This window comes from Oncorhynchus tshawytscha, linkage group LG18, assembly GCF_018296145.1.
Source record: "Oncorhynchus tshawytscha isolate Ot180627B linkage group LG18, Otsh_v2.0, whole genome shotgun sequence".
In the NCBI taxonomy this organism is placed as follows: Eukaryota; Metazoa; Chordata; class Actinopteri; order Salmoniformes; family Salmonidae; genus Oncorhynchus; species Oncorhynchus tshawytscha.
Window position 1 is genome coordinate 23,304,798 of NC_056446.1, and position 17,450 is coordinate 23,322,247.

Sequence of the window (17,450 nt, forward strand, 5' to 3'; positions counted from 1 at the left end):
ATGGGTGAGGGAGGGAGTGGGGGAGAGAATGGTTGGTTGGGTGGTGTAGTAGATCCAGCATTTGTTATTGTGTCAGTAAGCTCACTATGATGAACATGGAGCAGTAGCTGGGGTCTCGGTGCATTGTTTCAACATCTGTGTCAATTAACTAAATGTTTTCTACATATTTTCCATTTTGTCCAGAGAGGATTGTTTCCTGTTTCGTCTTAGTTACATCAAGTTGTCAATGTTGTCTCTCCACCTCCAGTCAGGAGCAGTGTGGACTCCTGGTGGAGCTGCTACGTCACTTCCATTCCCTCAGGTCCACCCTCAGTTCCACTGTAGAGAACGCCTTGACCGTCACTCACAACCAGCCTGACCACAACCACAACCCAGAGGAGGCCAAGAGAATACTCTCACGGGTCAGTCACACTGTGATTAACTGTGGTCCAACCATTTTCCAGCAGTAGAGTCCTATCTACTGTACTGTAATGAATGATACTGATACAATAGCAGGTATATCAATATTTCACATGCTTGTAATACAGTTATAGCAATGCCTTATACAGTCTGAAAAAGTGTAGTCATATAGTTCATATAGTACAGTAGGCCTACGATGCTCTTGGGATAATATCTATGCTGTGATTTCCACCTAGTGGTGAAGTGTTAACATTACACTTTCTCTCTTGTCTCAACAGCACGAGGCAGTGATAGCTGAGCTGAGAGGAAGACAGGAGGACATGGACCTGTTCATCAGTTCAGGAGAGGACCTGCAGAGAGAGCTGGCAAACGTGCCACACTGTGGCTCCGACAGCATCCAGAAAGGCATGGACACACTCAGGGACCAGTGGCTGCAGGTGAGGGAGCTAGGATGAGGAAGAGAGCTGAGGGTTTAATTTCTTCTGGGTGTAGATGGTTTTGTATTTCACTTTGGAGGCAACAGATTGTTAAATCACAATCTTTCGCTCTTTCTCTGTACATATTTGTTTGTTTGTCTCTCTCATTTTCTCTCCCTCTGTCTCTCTCTCTCTCCCCTGAGTGCTCAGCTGTCACAAATGAGTGTGCAATATCAACAAGTCTAGACATGTTGTCTGCCTTTCTCTCTCTCACTCTCCCCCCTATCTTTATCTCACTACCTCTTGAAAACTTTCTCTCTATCTCCTTCTCTTAATTACAGGCCAATAACTCAAGAGACAGAGACAGATCCTGAAAGCTGATGTTTTTTTATTTAACCTTTATTTAACTGTGAAAGTCAGTTAAGAACAAACTCTTATTTACAATGACGGCCTACCGGGGAACAGTGGGTTAACTGCCTTGTTCAGGGGTAGAACGACAGATTTTTACCTGGTCAGCTCTGTTACTGGCACTGGCCCAATGCTCTAACCACTAAGCTACCTGGCACCCCTAGCAGGTATATAAATGGTACATTTATTGGCCTGTCCTGTCCTGTAGGTATCAGAGAGGATCCAGACCAACGCTGAGAGACTAGGCCATTGTGTGTCCCTATGGGATGACCTTAAGACCATGGAACGGGATATCGACCAATGGGCAGCAGCCTCCATCGCTGACCTCACTGAGGGTGTGGCCAATCTTAGTGACAAGCAGGGGACAGAAACACACCTTGCCACTTTCCAGGTTAGACCAAGCTGAGCAGTCTAGTCCTAGTATGGATGAAGATCATCACATTGTTCACTGTTGCGAGACCTAATGTAAAAATCAAATCAAAGGATGCCAGCTGAAAGAGTCTCTTGCTATGTTGTAACAGGCGGAGGTGGAGATGAGAGAACAGAGGCTGGATGCCTTGCAGGAGAGGCTGACCAAGCTCCAGGACCTGGCCAAGCTCCAGGAGACACCCATCCAGCTGCAGGTGAGTTTTAGGTTCAGAGGTCATGATATTCAACAAGTTATCCTCAGCAAAAAAGAGACTTAACCATGCAACATGTGGAGAATGTCAACCATATGTCTCCCTGTCTCTCTCAGGTGATGGAGTGTGACCTGAGGAAGAAGATCAGTCATGCCCAGGAGGTGTTTGACCAGGCCAGACATTCTCTGACCTACTTCAGCTTCCAGAAGCAGCGCCTGGAGGACCTCATGTCCCAGATGGCCGAGCGGCTGGAGACCGTGGAGAGCTCCCTGTCTGACCTGACGGAACCCTCCGGACCAGAGGATATGATTCAAGTCAAGGTATAATATTACCCTTTCCATTTCAACCAAGCAGAATATCACACGTTGATGGAAGGAGTTTCCTTCCCAGACTCTCAGTTTTATAGAGACTGGATAGAACTTTGACAAATGGTGAATTTGTCTGTTTATCACTTTCAATGCTCACAGAAATCCATTCAAATACAATTGTAGGTATGTTATTTACTATCCTAAGCTAGTAAAAATAGATTATATTGAATTCTATTTCTAGCCACCCCTGAGTGACAGTCAATACCCTTTCTCCCCTTCCCCCTCCCCAGGATCTCCAAAGTGCCCTCCAGCAGCAGAGGGGTGATATAGACATGGCCAGGGAGACGCTTAGTTCACTCTGTAGGTCCCACCCCTCCCAAGAGCTGACCCATATGTCCTCTGACCTCACCCTGCTGGCCAAGAGGACCGAGGCTGCAGCACAGCTCAGCTCCAGGACCCGCGGGACTCTGCAGGACGCACTGCAGCTACGTTTCAACAGTGAGCAGAGGGTTAAATTGGGGTTTTGTGCTGATATGTTTAGGTTATAAAGGTGGATTTCCCTTTGTAAGTTTCAAATAGATATGAACTCAATTCCCACAGTTTGCTCTCTCCCATCCAAATGGCCCCCTCTTCATTGTAACCCTTGCTTGTATTACTGTGTACAGACTCTGTGGATGGACAATAGCAGAGCAGCTAGGAGACAATGTACGAATAGATTGCATAAAGTAGGACACATGAAAACACCAAGGAGGAGTTGACATGATAAAATAGCTCAGGACACTGGGGATGGAATGAAGGCTGCGTTATACTGCCTCATACATACTTAGAGGAGTCAGGACAGATTGATCCCTGTAAAGACCTTTTATCTGTACCATATAGCATCACATGTTGCTTTTGAAAGCTACTGGTGCCTTAGATTGCATTTTGATTAGCCTTTCCCCAGGGCACACTCAAACTGCACTGACACACTGTCTGGTACACACGCACACACACACGCACCACGCACACACACACGCACCACGCACACACACACACGCACCACGCACACACACACGCACCACGCACCACGCACACACACCTGTGCCTCTGAGAGTAATGTTGCTCTCGTCACCGGTGCTCTCAGGGGAGTCATTTGGGATTGTTGCCAAGGCAACCATGTGCCGCACCATGCAGACACACCCACACATCCCATCTGCCTGACAGCATCTCTCCTCCCTCGCCCTCCCTTGTTCGCTGACACAATCTCTCCCTTTCTCCCTCTACTCTCTATCCGCCTCGATTCTCCTTCCCCTTCACCTTGTCAACCATATTTTCTCCCTTACTCATCCTCTCACTCCTTCTCTCTTCTGTTCTCATTCTATTTCTATTTCATTTGTTCTTTCCATCTGAGCAGATGTCGTTCAAGAGTTTAACTCCTGGCTCTCTGAACGGAAGGCGGAGCTAAAAGAATGTTCTGACCAATCAGGAGATGTCACCTCCCTGGGAAACAAGGTGGAGAGGCTAAAGGTACTGTCAATCATAGTTAACTGTTATGTGTTAACATTATTGTTGCTACTGTGTTAGTCTATGCCATACTGCTTTAGTACCGCTCTAAACTATTCACCACCCTTCCCTTCCTGACCCCCAGGTGGCGCAGGAGCGTGTGGAGGAGGGCGAGCAGCACCTTGGTCAGGTGTGTGGTGAGGCAGAGAGGCTGCTGCTCCACCTGCCTAAGGCGGGGTCGGGACAGGTGCAGGAGCGCCTCTCCTCCTGCCAGAGGGACTGGGAGGGGTACAAGGAGGGGTGCAGACAGACCCAACAAGACCTGGAGGAGGGAATCACCCTACTGACAGAGTGAGTGCTCCTCCTGCTAGAATAGATTGTCCTACCAGTATTGTAAGTGTGAGTTTGTGTAACACAAATAACCCTGTTTATTCTGAGAATGTAGAAGAATGACGTTGTTGTGTTGTGTGATGATGCTAGATCATTTCCCAAAGGATATCAAAGTGTTCTAACTAGCTAACTAACTTGACTTGTTTTAGTTGTAGTCGTCATATTTTGGCACTGTTCCGCTTTCTCAGGTTTGAGGGCCGTGTGGAGGGACTAAGGGACTGGCTGGAACAGATGGAGCGTAGCCTGAAGAGAGAGCCTCCTCTGGGGGGAGAGGAGCAGCCAGGAGTCCCTGACAGCACTGACGAGCTGGAAAGAGTGGAAGAGATCCACAGAAAGCTGCTGACAAAGAGGTTTGTGTGTGTTGTATTCTAAACTAAAGAGCCGTAAATAGCACTGAGATGAGTCATTCATCTTGATAAGGCATGGTGGTGGTACATGTTGCTGTAATGTTGTTATATTTAATTATCGGTAACTGACATACTGTATATACACGCACTGTATGCTAGTCAGTCATTAATTCACTTTAAGATGTTGCTTTACCATCTCTCTCTCCCCCAAGGAGTTCTCTGGATCGTCTCAGCCAGGAAGCCCAGTCTCTGCGTGAGGCAGGTCGAGGCTGTGGAGGGGAGGTGAAGGCCACAGCCCAGCTCCAGACCCACCACCAGACCTTGCTGCAGGGGACCAGGGAGCGCCTGAGAGGGTGCCTTGAGAGCCAGGCATTCGGAGAGACCCTGCATGGGGTGTGGCTTTGGCTGGAGGACATCCAGGAGCGTCTGGGAAGTCTGGGCAGCACTATGGGCAACAAAAAGGAGCTGGAAGAGAGGCTGGAGCAAGTGCAGGTACGTAAGGAGGGAGCTGTGCCACACACACACACACACACACACACACACATACACTCACTCACTCGGACACACACACACTCGGACACACATTTAAGACATTTGTTGATTTACACATCCTTTCACACACTCTCCGCATTCTGCATACACACCCACACACCCTGTGACTGGAGTAATACAATGCTGCAGATCTTCGATCAGACACAAGAGAGCGCTGTTGTTTACTTCTGTACAGGAAGTCTTCCTGCCTGAACACAGTACTATAATACTGATCGTCCCCTCTGACCCTATTGTTGATCCATTCAGGACATCCTGCTTCTGAAGGGTGAGGGCGAGGTGAAGTTGAACATGGCGGTGGGGAAGGGTGAATTGGCCATCAGGAGCAACAGTGCAGTGGCGGGACAGGAAGTGATCCGCTCTCAGCTGCAGGAAGTGGAGGACGTGTGGGCCACGCTGCTGGTGACTGCCATGAGCTGCCACAGGTAGTGACCCTTCCACGTCTCAACCCGGCACAGCCAGAAGACTGGCCACCCCTCAGAGCCTGGTTCATCTTTAGGTTTTTTCCTAGGCTCCGGCCTTTCTGGGGAGTTTTTCCTAGCCACCGTGCTTCTACATCTGCATTGCTTGCAGTTTGTGGTTTTAGGCTGGGTTTCTGTACAGCACTTTGTGACATCAGCGGATGTAAAATGGGCTTTATAAATACATTTGATTGATTCCATTCACAATGTCAAACTTAAAGTAATCTGATAATAACCATAACATAACCTAAAGATTGTTTTGTAATCTTGAGATTTTACCTCACTTCAGCTGATGGTCAGTGTTGGCTTATTCTTGCTTGCCAGGCTTGGAGGCTGCTGGGAATGGGACCAGCCACAATAACATTAACGTCTAATAGATTTATCCTATTAAATCACCACTTGACTTTGGCTTTGTTAGATTGAGTTTCCAAATGCCACACCCTTAGATGTGGTTTAAGACCACCTGTGTTAGCGATCTCTTCTGGATTGTATTCATCATATCATATTTATGTCTAAATACCATTAATTACAATTAGGTTCCAAACATAATGAGAAGTATTTGTCTCTTTGTGTATGTGTCTGTCGTGTGTGTGTGTGTGTGTTAATTGAGTGGTTATTGCCCCTCCTGCTAGAATTGATTGATCTCATTAGGGACTAAATGGAGGATGGCAAGCAAGAGGGATCTCACATGGGGTGTGTGTATGTGTGTGTTTAAGGAGGGGAGGGTTTTTAGTGGGAGCCAAAGGGTGGCAGTTTGTGTATGTGTGTGTATGTGTGTGTGTGTGTGTGTGTGTGTGTGTGTGTGTGTGTGTGTGTGTGTGTGTGTGTGTGTGTGTGTGTGTGTGTGTGTGTGTGTGTGTGTGTGTGTGTGTGTGCCGTGTGTGTGTGTGTGCCGTGTGTGTGTGTGTGTGTGTGTGTGATATATCTCTTATATCCATCTAATAAAATGTGCCTGTATATTTGTCTACATTTTAATACACATCTACAATATATCTCACCTCTGTATTATTCCCTACGTCTCATCTCTCCTAGTCGTCTGGAGTGGACGGTGGCCCAGTGGGGGTGTTACCTGGACAGTGAGGCCCAGCTGCAGTGCTGGTTGGAGGCAGTGGAGGGGGACATATGTGGCCCTCTCATCCCCCAGCCTGGCCTCAGAGAGAAGGCTTCCCAGCTGGAGAGACTGCAGACCCTGCTGGCTGACCTCCAGGAACACCAGGGGTCCCTATCCAGTCTGGAGGAGAGGGCGGCAGAGCTCTTCAAGAAGACCGGGGATGCAGCTTTCAGCCAGGAGGCCCGCGCTGAGTTGCAGGGGCAGTTTGATGACCTCATAGCACTCGTAGAGGTGAGGAAGTTGTTTGTGGTGTTGGCTGGATCGTCATCTTGACCAATGTTGTTGTTTTGGGGAACCGTTGGTTAAGATGATTGATGCTTGTGACTGTCCCTATCCTTTAGGAGAGGGTGGGACTATCAGAGGGCGTGGTCAGGGAACACCAGCAGTACCTGGAGACTGTGAGGGAGCTCACTGATTGGCTGATGTCAGCAGGGGAGGAACTACAGCGCTGGTCTGATACATTGGGAGACTCCGTCTCTTTACAGAGGAGGCTATCAGAAGTGCGGGTAAGAGGACTCCAGAATACACGATACCCTGGTCCTAAATCAACCCCTAGCCACTTTACTTCCCTAACTCATCACCTGCACTAGCTAAGCTTTTAGTATTTGGTATTTTATTAGGATCCCCCCCCAGTTGCTGTGGCGATAGCAGCAGCTACTCTTTCTGGGGTCCACAAAAATATAGAGCATAATGTAGTACGTTAACAGGCAAGATCAACTCAAGGACAGAACTACATAAATGTAAATACATAAATCTCTCTAGACAACCTTGTGCTTCTTGTCATAGAATGTCTACATGTTAATTTACTCATTAAACAGAGCCTCTCATCCAAAACTATTGATACATTAGAGTGGAGTTTGTTAAATACATCAAGTGAGACATATTCTATTTCGTACTCCACACATTTCTGACGGCTCAATTGTTCAAATATCCTGTGAAAAGGAACAAGAGAATTGCTGTTCACATTTCCCCCTGTTAGTCGATCCCTCCTTCTGCAATTACAGAGGCGAAAAAATGTGTGCGAACATATTGATTTGCATTTTTATTCACACGCTGGGTCTCAATGATCACATTATAAGTGTGTGTGTGTGTGTGTGTGTGTGTGTGTGTGTGTATGTGTGTGTGTGTGTGTGTGTGTGTGTGTGTGTGTGTGTGTGTGTGTGTGTGTGTGTGTGTGTGTGTGTGTGTGTGTGTGTGTGTGTGTGTGTGTGTGTGCCGTGTGTGTGTGTGTGTGCCGTGTGTGTGTGTGTGTGTGTGTGTGTGTGTGTGTGTGTGTGTGTGTGTGTGTGTGCCGTGTGTGTGTGCCGTGTGTGTGTGTGTATGTGTGTGTGTGTGTGTGTGTGTGTGTGTGTGTGTGTGTGTGTGTGTGTGTGTGTGTGTGTGTGTGTATGTGTGTGTGTGTGTGTGTGTGTGTGTGTGTGTGTGTGTGTGTGTGTGTGTGTGTGTGTGTGTGTGTGTGTGTGTGTGTGTGTGTGTGTGTTTTTTTATGAAACAGAAATATAAATGCATGTAGTTCCCTGTACTGTATACACAGTAACTGCTGCATTTCTATTTGTGTGAGCACTCAAAGTGGTAATTTCTCCCCGTTGGCGCCTGAATGTGGCTTTCCTCTTTTATTCCCTCCATCAGGTTGCTGCTATCACACTAAAGTGTTAGCTTTTCACACTCTCTGCCTCTCCAGCCACTCCAATCTGAGCAAGAGAGAGGGGGAGAGAGAGAAAAGAAGAGAGAGAGAAGAGGAAAGAGAGAGAAAAATGGAGAGAGAAAAGGGGAGAGAGAGAGAAAAGAGGAGAGAGAAAAATGAAGAGAGAGAAAAGAGGAGAGAGAGAGAAAAGAGGAGAGAGAAAAATGAAGAGAGAGAAAAATGAAGAGAGAGAAAAGAGGAGAGAGAGAGAAAAGAGGAGAGAGAAAAATGAAGAGAGAGAAAAGAGGAGAGACAGAGAAAAGAGGAGAGAGAAAAATGAAGAGAGAGAAAAATGAAGAGAGAGAAAAGAGGAGAGTGAATGAGTGGTAGAGAGAGAAAAAGAGCAGAAGAAGAAAATGGGAGCTGGAAAGGAGGGAAAAATAAGAGGGAGAAACAGAAATAATATGAGTGAGAAGATACAGTGAGGGAGGGAGAGAGAGAGTAAGGTATATAAGGAGGAAAAAGCCCTACCCTATAGGCTGCCTTAAATAGAATCAGCATTAGAATCAAAGACGTTTGCGACAGCAGTGCCAGTTACCGTAGCAACTTTTGTTCTTCTCCCTCTCTCCCTCCATCCCTCCACCCCCCTCCCTCCATCCCTCCATCCCCCTCCCTCCTTCCCTTCACGTAATCAGGAGCGGGTGGAGTGTCGGTTGCTGGAGGGCCGTGATCGTCTCAGTCGCGTGCGTCGGAGCAGTGGAGCCACAGCTGAACACACAGCGGCTGGAGGGTGTGAGGCCATGGACCGCCAGCTAGGGGCGCTAGCCCAGGCTCTGGAGCAGTGGGAGGGGGCCGCCCTGAGAGCCCGCGACGGCCTGGAAAGGGCCCTCACCACGGCAACAGAGCAGAAGCAGGAGTACGAGCGTCTGACCGCCAGGATGGAGGAGGAGCTTAGGGAGCTTGATGGGCGGCTAAAGGGGTGGAGCCAGGAGCTGAGCAGAGCGGAGGGAAGGAGCAGTGGGGAGGAGGCAGTGGAGGGGTGGCAGCAGGCTAAGGTAAGGGCTGTGTTAAAAGGTACACTGTAGTGTAGACCAAGGCTCTTCAAGGTGGAGCTATGATGATGATAACAATGATAATGATGGGGCCTTATTCAATAGGTAATGCAAAGCCATGTTTGCTCTGTCTTGTGCTGTGAGAAAATGTTTTCAGTAAAGCTGGCAGAGAAAGTCTGATCGATGTTGTCACACACATACTATACACACACACACACACATTATTTCTCTGTCAGTAATTATCCATTTGATTTGTAAATCCAGACATAAAACAGATGAAATGTGTAAATGTGACGACTTAGGAGTGACAGCTACAATCCCCTCTCTCTCTCTCTCTCTCTCTCTCTCTCTCTCTCTGTTTCTCTCTCTCTCTTCACATGTCTTAATTTCTCCAGCGCCCCACTCACCCCCTCCCTTCTCTTTCTCCATTTTTCTCTCTGTTTTCTGTATTCTCTCTGACATTTGTATTCTCTCTCTCTCTCGGTCATTCTCTGTATATAAACGTGTCTAAACTGAAGTCTCCAGCAGTACAGTAATGTGTTTTCCTGCTGCCGAGGGACTCAGTCTAGTCCCAGTGTGTTTCTGTGGATGTGTTTCCTACTTCCCCCTTCCCTGTCCTGTGATTTACAACAAGCACAGGATGTTTAGAGTTTTCTCTCTGTTATGTCAAGGACTCTGTGGCTTAGCATTGGAATGTTAGTCGCCTTGATTTTCTCCCATTGTCTCTTTTGTCATTTCTTTGACAATCTTGATTTGGGGGCTGTTTTGGAAGAGAAGGAGAAGTCCTCCCTCTCCTCCTCTTCCCTGTTTCCTGTATCCAGCCTTGTTTATGTTATCAGTTTGTGTGAGCTCTCCTGCATCTGCACGAGCTGACAGCTGAATTCCACCGGGGGGAGAGGGAGGAGGGAGGGGGGAGAGAGGGAGGAGGGAGAGAGGGAGCGTGAAAGAGAAAAACAGTGAAGTGAGGGAGCAGGGAGAATTAGGGAGGCTAGAAAGCGAGGGAGTAACAGGCAAAGAGAGAGAGTGAGAACTAGATCAATAAGGAGGCGAGGGGAGGACAGAGCAACGAGTTTAGATTGAGAAAGTGAGAGCGCACAGGCGCGGGGAGGAGAGAGGGAGGGACAGAGGCAGAATCCAGGGCGAAAAGGAGAGAGAACTGGGAGTCTAAGCAATGTGAGTAGAACTTGAGAGTGTGTGAAGAGAGCGAGAGAGAGAGAGAGAGAGAGAGAGAGAGAGAAGGAAAAGAGGCAGGGAGGGAGGAGGGGAGTGTTCAGTGGAGGAGCGAGAGAGCGAGGCATTTTCATATTTTTATGGGAGGAGTGAAATAATCATGACTGTGTGAGTGCAGAATGTGAGGCATGTCGAGGAGAGCGGGAGAGGAGAGCTTTATCCAGGCTCCTTCCTGCCTGCAACGGCCATGCTCCCTGAAGAACAGAAATGCTATTGTACCAACAGTGCCTGAGGACTGAGAAGGAGCACACTAGGGAGTGAATGGAAGTGTGTGTGTGTGTGTGTGTGTGTGTGGTGACTAGGGTTATGCAGATCCGACCCTCCGCAGATCTGCCTGGCCTTGACACACTCTGACACACAGAACACACGGAGCTGAGCTGAGCTTGGTGTTCTCTCTCTGGGTCTGTATGTTTTCAGGAGACACTGGAGGGCTTGCTGAGTGCTGAGCCCATGGCAGACAGGCTGAAGGCTCAACTCAATGACCTGGTCCGCTACTCCAGAGACCTGGGACCCCACTCAGACAGGGTCACTGCTCTCATCAAACAACACAACAGGTAGGTGTGTGTGTGTGTACTTGTATTTATGTATTATCCCTAAACCAAGGCAGCAGCTACTCTTCCTTGGGTCCAGCAAAATACAATATATTTCACAACAGATTTCACAACACATTAAGTGTGCCCTCAGGCCACTACTCTACTACCACATATCTACAACACAGAAACCCTGTGTGCGTGTGTGTATGTTATCATGTGTCAGTGTATAATGGTGTCTAAACTGAAGCCTCCAGCAGTACAGTAATGTGTGTGTGTTGTAACGGGTTAAAGGTGACAGGGAACAAGGGACAAGCGAGACAGAGGCACCGGTTGCTAGGAGACCTCCATCCTCCTTTCCTCTCCACCTCTCTCTGTGTTTTTGTTTTGCTGTTGTTTCCCGGTTTCATTTCATGCCAGACTAAACTGTGCTGTCGGAGGAAAGCAAAGCTAATTCATGCTGTCTTAGTTACATGCAGATACATTGCTTGTGTATATTGACGGATGTGTAACTGCCTGTCATTGGGTCCGTATGTATGCCTGCACCCGTTTACCTCTTGTTGGTAAACATGTCACGTGGTGCTGTTCAGAGAAAAAACAAGACTTTAGGAATTCCAATAACATGATGAATTAATTCACTTGTATTTACATACGACTTCCGTTTGTTCTATATGCCTTAGCTTGTTTACCTGAATGTAATGCCTTAGACTTGAATGTATGTAACACAGAACAATATCTGTCCGGGTCATCACTAAAACAAAGAGATCGTTTATGGCTGGATGACCCTTGAGTCAAGTCTATTCAGAGGTAGGTGAGGTGAACTTGTCATAAGGACAACCCTTTCTCTGGGTTGAAGGCGAAGCTTCCACAGACTCAGCATCTGTGCTGTTTGCATTAGGTGTTGTGGATGGAGAGAGAGAGCAAGGGAGAGGGCAGCCCTCCTCCTTTGCTCTCCTCTGTTCCTCTTCAAATTTCGTCTGTCACAGCAGTTAAAAGTGCTTCCTACACACATGTTCATTCCCACTGTGAAGGCCCCCTCTAGCCTCAAGCACCATTAACACTCAAGGGTGTGTGTGTGTGTGTGTGTGCGCCTTGTTGTCAGTTTCTCACGCCCGCCCCCCTCCCTTGGACAGTACCTGTGATTGAAACATATGTCTTCTCACCTTGTTCTCTATCTCCTCTCATCCCTCTCGTCCTCCATGTCTCCCCCTTTCCTTCACACGCTGCCCTCTCTATCTGATCCTGTCTCGTTCATTCATCAATATTCTCCTTGCATCCATCTCCATCCCTCTTTCTCTACCTAACACATTGTCACCCTCTGGCCTCCCCTTCATCCCCTTTATGTATGGTAACTCTACACCAACCTATCTGTACTCCCTTCTTCTTCCTCCTCCTCTGAACCCTAACCCCCACACATGCTCTCTCAACCCCCACACATGCTCTCTCAGCCCCCACCGCCCCTCCCAAGTCATACCTTCCACTTCAACCACGTCTCCATTCCTCCATCTACCCATCCTTCTCCCTCTGTTCTCTCCATCTGCCCATCCTACTCCCTCTGTCTTTCCATCTGCCCATCCTTCTCCCTCTGTCTCTCCATCTGCCCATCCTTCTCCCTCTGTCTCTCCATCTGCCCATCCTACTCCCTCTGTCTCTCCATCTGCCCATCCTTCTCCCTCTGTCTCTCCATCTGCCCATCCTTCTCCCTCTGTTCTCTCCATCTGCCCATCCTACTCCCTCTGTCTCTCCATCTGCCCATCCTTCTCCCTCTGTCTCTCCATCTGCTTATCCTTCTCCCTCTGTCTCTCCATCTGCCCATCCTTCTCCCTCTATCTCTCCATCTGCCCATCCTTCTCCCTCTGTCTCTCCATCTGCCCATCCTTCTCCCTCTGTCTCTCTATCTGCCCATCCTTCTCCCTCTGTCTCTTTATCTGCTTCTCCTTCTCCCTCTATCTCTCCATCTGCCCATCCTTCTTCCTCTGTCTTTCCATCTGCCCATCCTTCTCCCTCTGTCTCTCCATCTGCCCATCCTTCTCCCTCTGTCTTTCCATCTGCCCATCATTATCCCTCTGTCTCTCCATCTGCCCATCATTATCCCTCTGTCTCTCCATCTGCCCATCCTTCTCCCTCTATCTCTCCATCTGCCCATCCTTCTCCCTCTGTCTCTCCATCTGCCCATCCTTCTCCCTCTGTCTCTCCATCTGCCCATCCTTCTCCCTCTGTCTCTTTATCTGCCCATCCTTCTCCCTCTGTCTCTCCATCTGCCCATCCTTCTCCCTCTGTCTCTCCATCTGCTTCTCCTTCTCCCTCTGTCGCTCCATCTGCTTATCCTTCTCCCTCTATCTCTCCATCTGCTTCTACTTCTCCCTCTGTCTCTCCATCTGCCCATCCTTCTCCCTCTATCTCTCTCCATCTGCCCATCCTTCTCCCTCTGTCTCTCCATCTGCCCACCTTCTCCCTCTGTCTCTCCATCTGCCCATCCTTCTCCCTCTGTCTCTCCATCTGCCCATTCTTCTCCCTCTGTCTTTCCATCTGCCCATCCTTCTCCCTCAGTCTTTCCATCTGCCCATTCTTCTCCCTCTATCTCTCCATCTGCCCATCCTTCTCCCTCTGTCTCTCCATCTGCCCATCCTTCTCCCTCAGTCTTTCCATCTGCCCATCCTTCTCCCTCTGTCTCTCCATCTGCCCATCCTTCTCCCTCTGTCTCTCCATCTGCCCATCCTTCTCCCTCTATCTCTCCATCTGCCCATCCTTCTCCCTCTGTCTCTCCATCTGTCCATCCTTCTCCCTCTGTCTCTCCATCTGCCCATCCTTCTCCCTCTGTCTCTCCATCTGCCCATTCTTCTACCTCTGTCTCTCCATCTGCCCATCCTTCTCCCTCAGTCTTTCCATCTGCCCATCCTTCTCCCTCAGTCTTTTCATCTGCCCATCCTTCTCCCTCTATCTCTCCATCTGCCCATCCTTCTCCCTCTGTCTCTCCATCTGCCCATCCTTCTCCCTCTGTCCCACCATCTGCCCATCCTTCTCCCTCTGTCTCTCATCTGCCCATCCTTCTCCCTCTATCTCTCCATCTGCCCATCCTTCTCCCTCTATCTCTCCATCTGCCCATCCTTCTCCCTCTGTCTCTCCATCTGCCCATCCTTCTCCCTCTGTCTCTCTATCTGCCCATCCTTCTCCCTCTGTCTCTTTATCTGCTTCTCCTTCTCCCTCTATCTCTCCATCTGCCCATCCTTCTTCCTCTGTCTTTCCATCTGCCCATCCTTCTCCCTCTGTCTCTCCATCTGCCCATCCTTCTCCCTCTGTCACTCCATCTGCCCATCCTTCTCCCTCTATCTCTCCATCTGCCCATCCTTCTCCCTCTGTCTCTCCATCTGCCCATCCTTCTCCCTCTGTCTCTCCATCTGCCCATCCTTCTCCCTCTGTCTCTCATCTGCCCATCCTTCTCCCTCTGTCTTTCCATCTGCCCATTCTTCTCCCTCTATCTCTCCATCTGCCCATCCTTCTCTCTCTATCTCTCCATCTGTCCATCCTTCTCCCTCTGTCTCTCCATCTGCCCATCCTTCTCCCTCTGTCTCTCCATCTGCCCATCCTTCTCCCTCTGTCTCTCCATCTGCCCATTCTTCTCCCTCTGTCTCTCCATCTGCCCATTCTTCTCCCTCAGTCTTTCCATCTGCCCATCCTTCTCCCTCAGTCTTTCCATCTGCCCATCCTTCTCCCTATATCTCTCCATCTGCCCATCCTTCTCCCTCTGTCTCTCCATCTGCCCATCCTTCTCCCTCTGTCCCACCATCTGCCCATCCTTCTCCCTCTGTCTCTCATCTGCCCATCCTTCTCCCTCTATCTCTCCATCTGCCCATCCTTCTCCCTCTGTATCTCCATCTGCCCATCCTTCTCCCTCTGTCTCTCCATCTGCCCATCCTTCTCCCTCTATCTCTCCATCTGCCCATCCTTCTCCCTATGTCTCTCCATCTGCCCATCCTTCTCCCTCTGTCTCTCCATCTGCCCATCCTTCTCCCTCTGTCTCTCCATCTGCTTCTCCTTCTCCCTCTGTCTCTCCATCTGCTTATCCTTCTCCCTCTGTCTCTCTCCATCTGCCCATCCTTCTCCCTCTATCTCTCCATCTGCCCATCCTTCTCCCTCTGTCTCTCCATCTGCCCATCCTTCTCCCTCTGTCCCACCATCTGCCCATCCTTCTCCCTCTGTCTCTCATCTGCCCATCCTTCTCCCTCTATCTCTCCATCTGCCCATCCTTCTCCCTCTGTCTCTCCATCAGCCCATCCTTCTCCCTCTATCTCTCCATCTGCCCATCCTTCTCCCTCTGTCTCTCCATCAGCCCATCCTTCTCCCTCTGTCTCTCCATCTGCCCATCCTTCTCCCTCAGTCTTTCCATCTGCCCATCCTTCTCCCTCTGTCTTTCCATCTGCCCATTCTTCTCCCTCTGTCCCACCATCTGCCCATCCTTCTCTCTCTATCTCTCCATCTGTCCATCCTTCTCCCTCAGTCTTTCCATCTGCCCATCCTTCTCCCTCTGTCTCTCCATCTGCTTATCCTTCTCCCTCTGTCTCTCTCCATCTGCCCATCCTTCTCCCTCTATCTCTCCATCTGCCCATCCTTCTCTCTCTATCTCTCCATCTGTCCATCCTTCTCCCTCTGTCTCTCCATCTGCCCATCCTTCTCCCTCTGTCTCTCCATCTGCCCATCCTTCTCCCTCTGTCTCTCCATCTGCCCATTCTTCTCCCTCTGTCTCTCCATCTGCCCATTCTTCTCCCTCAGTCTTTCCATCTGCCCATCCTTCTCCCTCAGTCTTTCCATCTGCCCATCCTTCTCCCTCTATCTCTCCATCTGCCCATCCTTCTCCCTCTGTCTCTCCATCTGCCCATCCTTCTCCCTCTGTCCCACCATCTGCCCATCCTTCTCCCTCTGTCTCTCATCTGCCCATCCTTCTCCCTCTATCTCTCCATCTGCCCATCCTTCTCCCTCTGTCTCTCCATCTGCCCATCCTTCTCCCTCTGTCTCTCCATCTGCCCATCCTTCTCCCTCTATCTCTCCATCTGCCCATCCTTCTCCCTATGTCTCTCCATCTGCCCATCCTTCTCCCTCTGTCTCTCCATCTGCCCATCCTTCTCCCTCTGTCTCTCCATCTGCTTCTCCTTCTCCCTCTGTCTCTCCATCTGCTTATCCTTCTCCCTCTGTCTCTCTCCATCTGCCCATCCTTCTCCCTCTATCTCTCCATCTGCCCATCCTTCTCCCTCTGTCTCTCCATCTGCCCATCCTTCTCCCTCTGTCCCACCATCTGCCCATCCTTCTCCCTCTGTCTCTCATCTGCCCATCCTTCTCCCTCTATCTCTCCATCTGCCCATCCTTCTCCCTCTGTCTCTCCATCAGCCCATCCTTCTCCCTCTATCTCTCCATCTGCCCATCCTTCTGCCTCTGTCTCTCCATCTGCCCATCCTTCTCCCTCAGTCTTTCCATCTGCCCATCCTTCTCCCTCTGTCTTTCCATCTGCCCATTCTTCTCCCTCTGTCCCACCATCTGCCCATCCTTCTCTCTCTATCTCTCCATCTGTCCATCCTTCTCCCTCTGTCTCTCCATCTGCCCATCCTTCTCCCTCTGTCTCTCCATCAGCCCATCCTTCTCCCTCTATCTCTCCATCTGCCCATCCTTCTCCCTCTGTCTCTCCATCTGCCCATCCTTCTCCCTCAGTCTTTCCATCTGCCCATCCTTCTCCCTCTGTCTTTCCATCTGCCCATTCTTCTCCCTCTGTCCCACCATCTGCCCATCCTTCTCTCTCTATCTCTCCATCTGTCCATCCTTCTCCCTCTGTCTCTCCATCTGCCCATCCTTCTCCCTCTGTCTCTCCATCTCCCTCTGTCTCTCCATCTGCCCATTCTTCTCCCTCTGTCTCTCCATCTGCCCATTCTTCTCCCTCAGTCTTTCCATCTGCCTATCCTTCTCCCTCAGTCTTTCCATCTGCCCATCCTTCTCCCTCTATCTCTCCATCTGCCCATCCATCTCCCTCTGTCTCTCCATCTGCCCATCCTTCTCCCTCTGTCCCACCATCTGCCCATCCTTCTCCCTCTGTCTCTCATCTGCCCATCCTTCTCCCTCTGTCTCTCCATCTGCCCATCCTTCTCCCTCTGTCTCTCCATCTGCCCATCCTTCTCCCTCTGTCTCTCCGTCTGCCCATCCTTCTCCCTCTGTCTCTCCATCTGCCCATCCTTCTCCCTCTGTCTCTCCATCTGCCCACCCTTCTCCCTCTGTCTCTCCATCTGCCCATCCTTCTCCCTCTGTCCCTCCATCTGCTTCTCCTTCTCCCTCTGTCTCTCCATCTGCTTATCCTTCTCCCTCTGTATCTCCATCTGCCCATCCTTCTCCCTCTGTCTTTCCATCTGCCCATCCTTATCCCTCTGTCTCTCCATCTGCCCATTCTTCTCCCTCTGTCTCTCCATCTGCCCATTCTTCTCCCTCAGTCTTTCCATCTGCCCATCCTTCTCCCTCCGTCTTTCCATCTGCCCATCCTTCTCCC

At 49.8% G+C, this 17,450-nt stretch overlaps 1 protein-coding gene across 6 annotated transcripts in view; it reads left to right on the plus strand.

The window, feature by feature from the left end:
- Positions 1-17,450, plus strand: part of syne1a (spectrin repeat containing, nuclear envelope 1a) — a 132,844-nt gene that overhangs the window by 1,309 nt on the left and 114,085 nt on the right. For 5 of the 6 annotated variants that reach the window (XM_042300843.1, XM_042300844.1, XM_042300845.1 and 2 more), the window contains exons 4-18: positions 248-401; positions 678-836; positions 1,432-1,614; positions 1,745-1,846; positions 1,960-2,163; positions 2,442-2,649; positions 3,545-3,657; positions 3,779-3,984; positions 4,212-4,373; positions 4,583-4,862; positions 5,169-5,344; positions 6,413-6,722; positions 6,833-6,997; positions 8,811-9,170; positions 10,815-10,951. In XM_042300843.1, the coding sequence (XP_042156777.1) occupies positions 248-401; positions 678-836; positions 1,432-1,614; positions 1,745-1,846; positions 1,960-2,163; positions 2,442-2,649; positions 3,545-3,657; positions 3,779-3,984; positions 4,212-4,373; positions 4,583-4,862; positions 5,169-5,344; positions 6,413-6,722; positions 6,833-6,997; positions 8,811-9,170; positions 10,815-10,951 (2,919 nt within the window). Of the gene's footprint in view, positions 1-247; positions 402-677; positions 837-1,431; positions 1,615-1,744; positions 1,847-1,959; positions 2,164-2,441; positions 2,650-3,544; positions 3,658-3,778; positions 3,985-4,211; positions 4,374-4,582; positions 4,863-5,168; positions 5,345-6,412; positions 6,723-6,832; positions 6,998-8,810; positions 9,171-10,217; positions 10,341-10,814; positions 10,952-17,450 lie in introns of those variants that run through there. The other variant, XM_042300848.1, reaches the window with a different exon arrangement.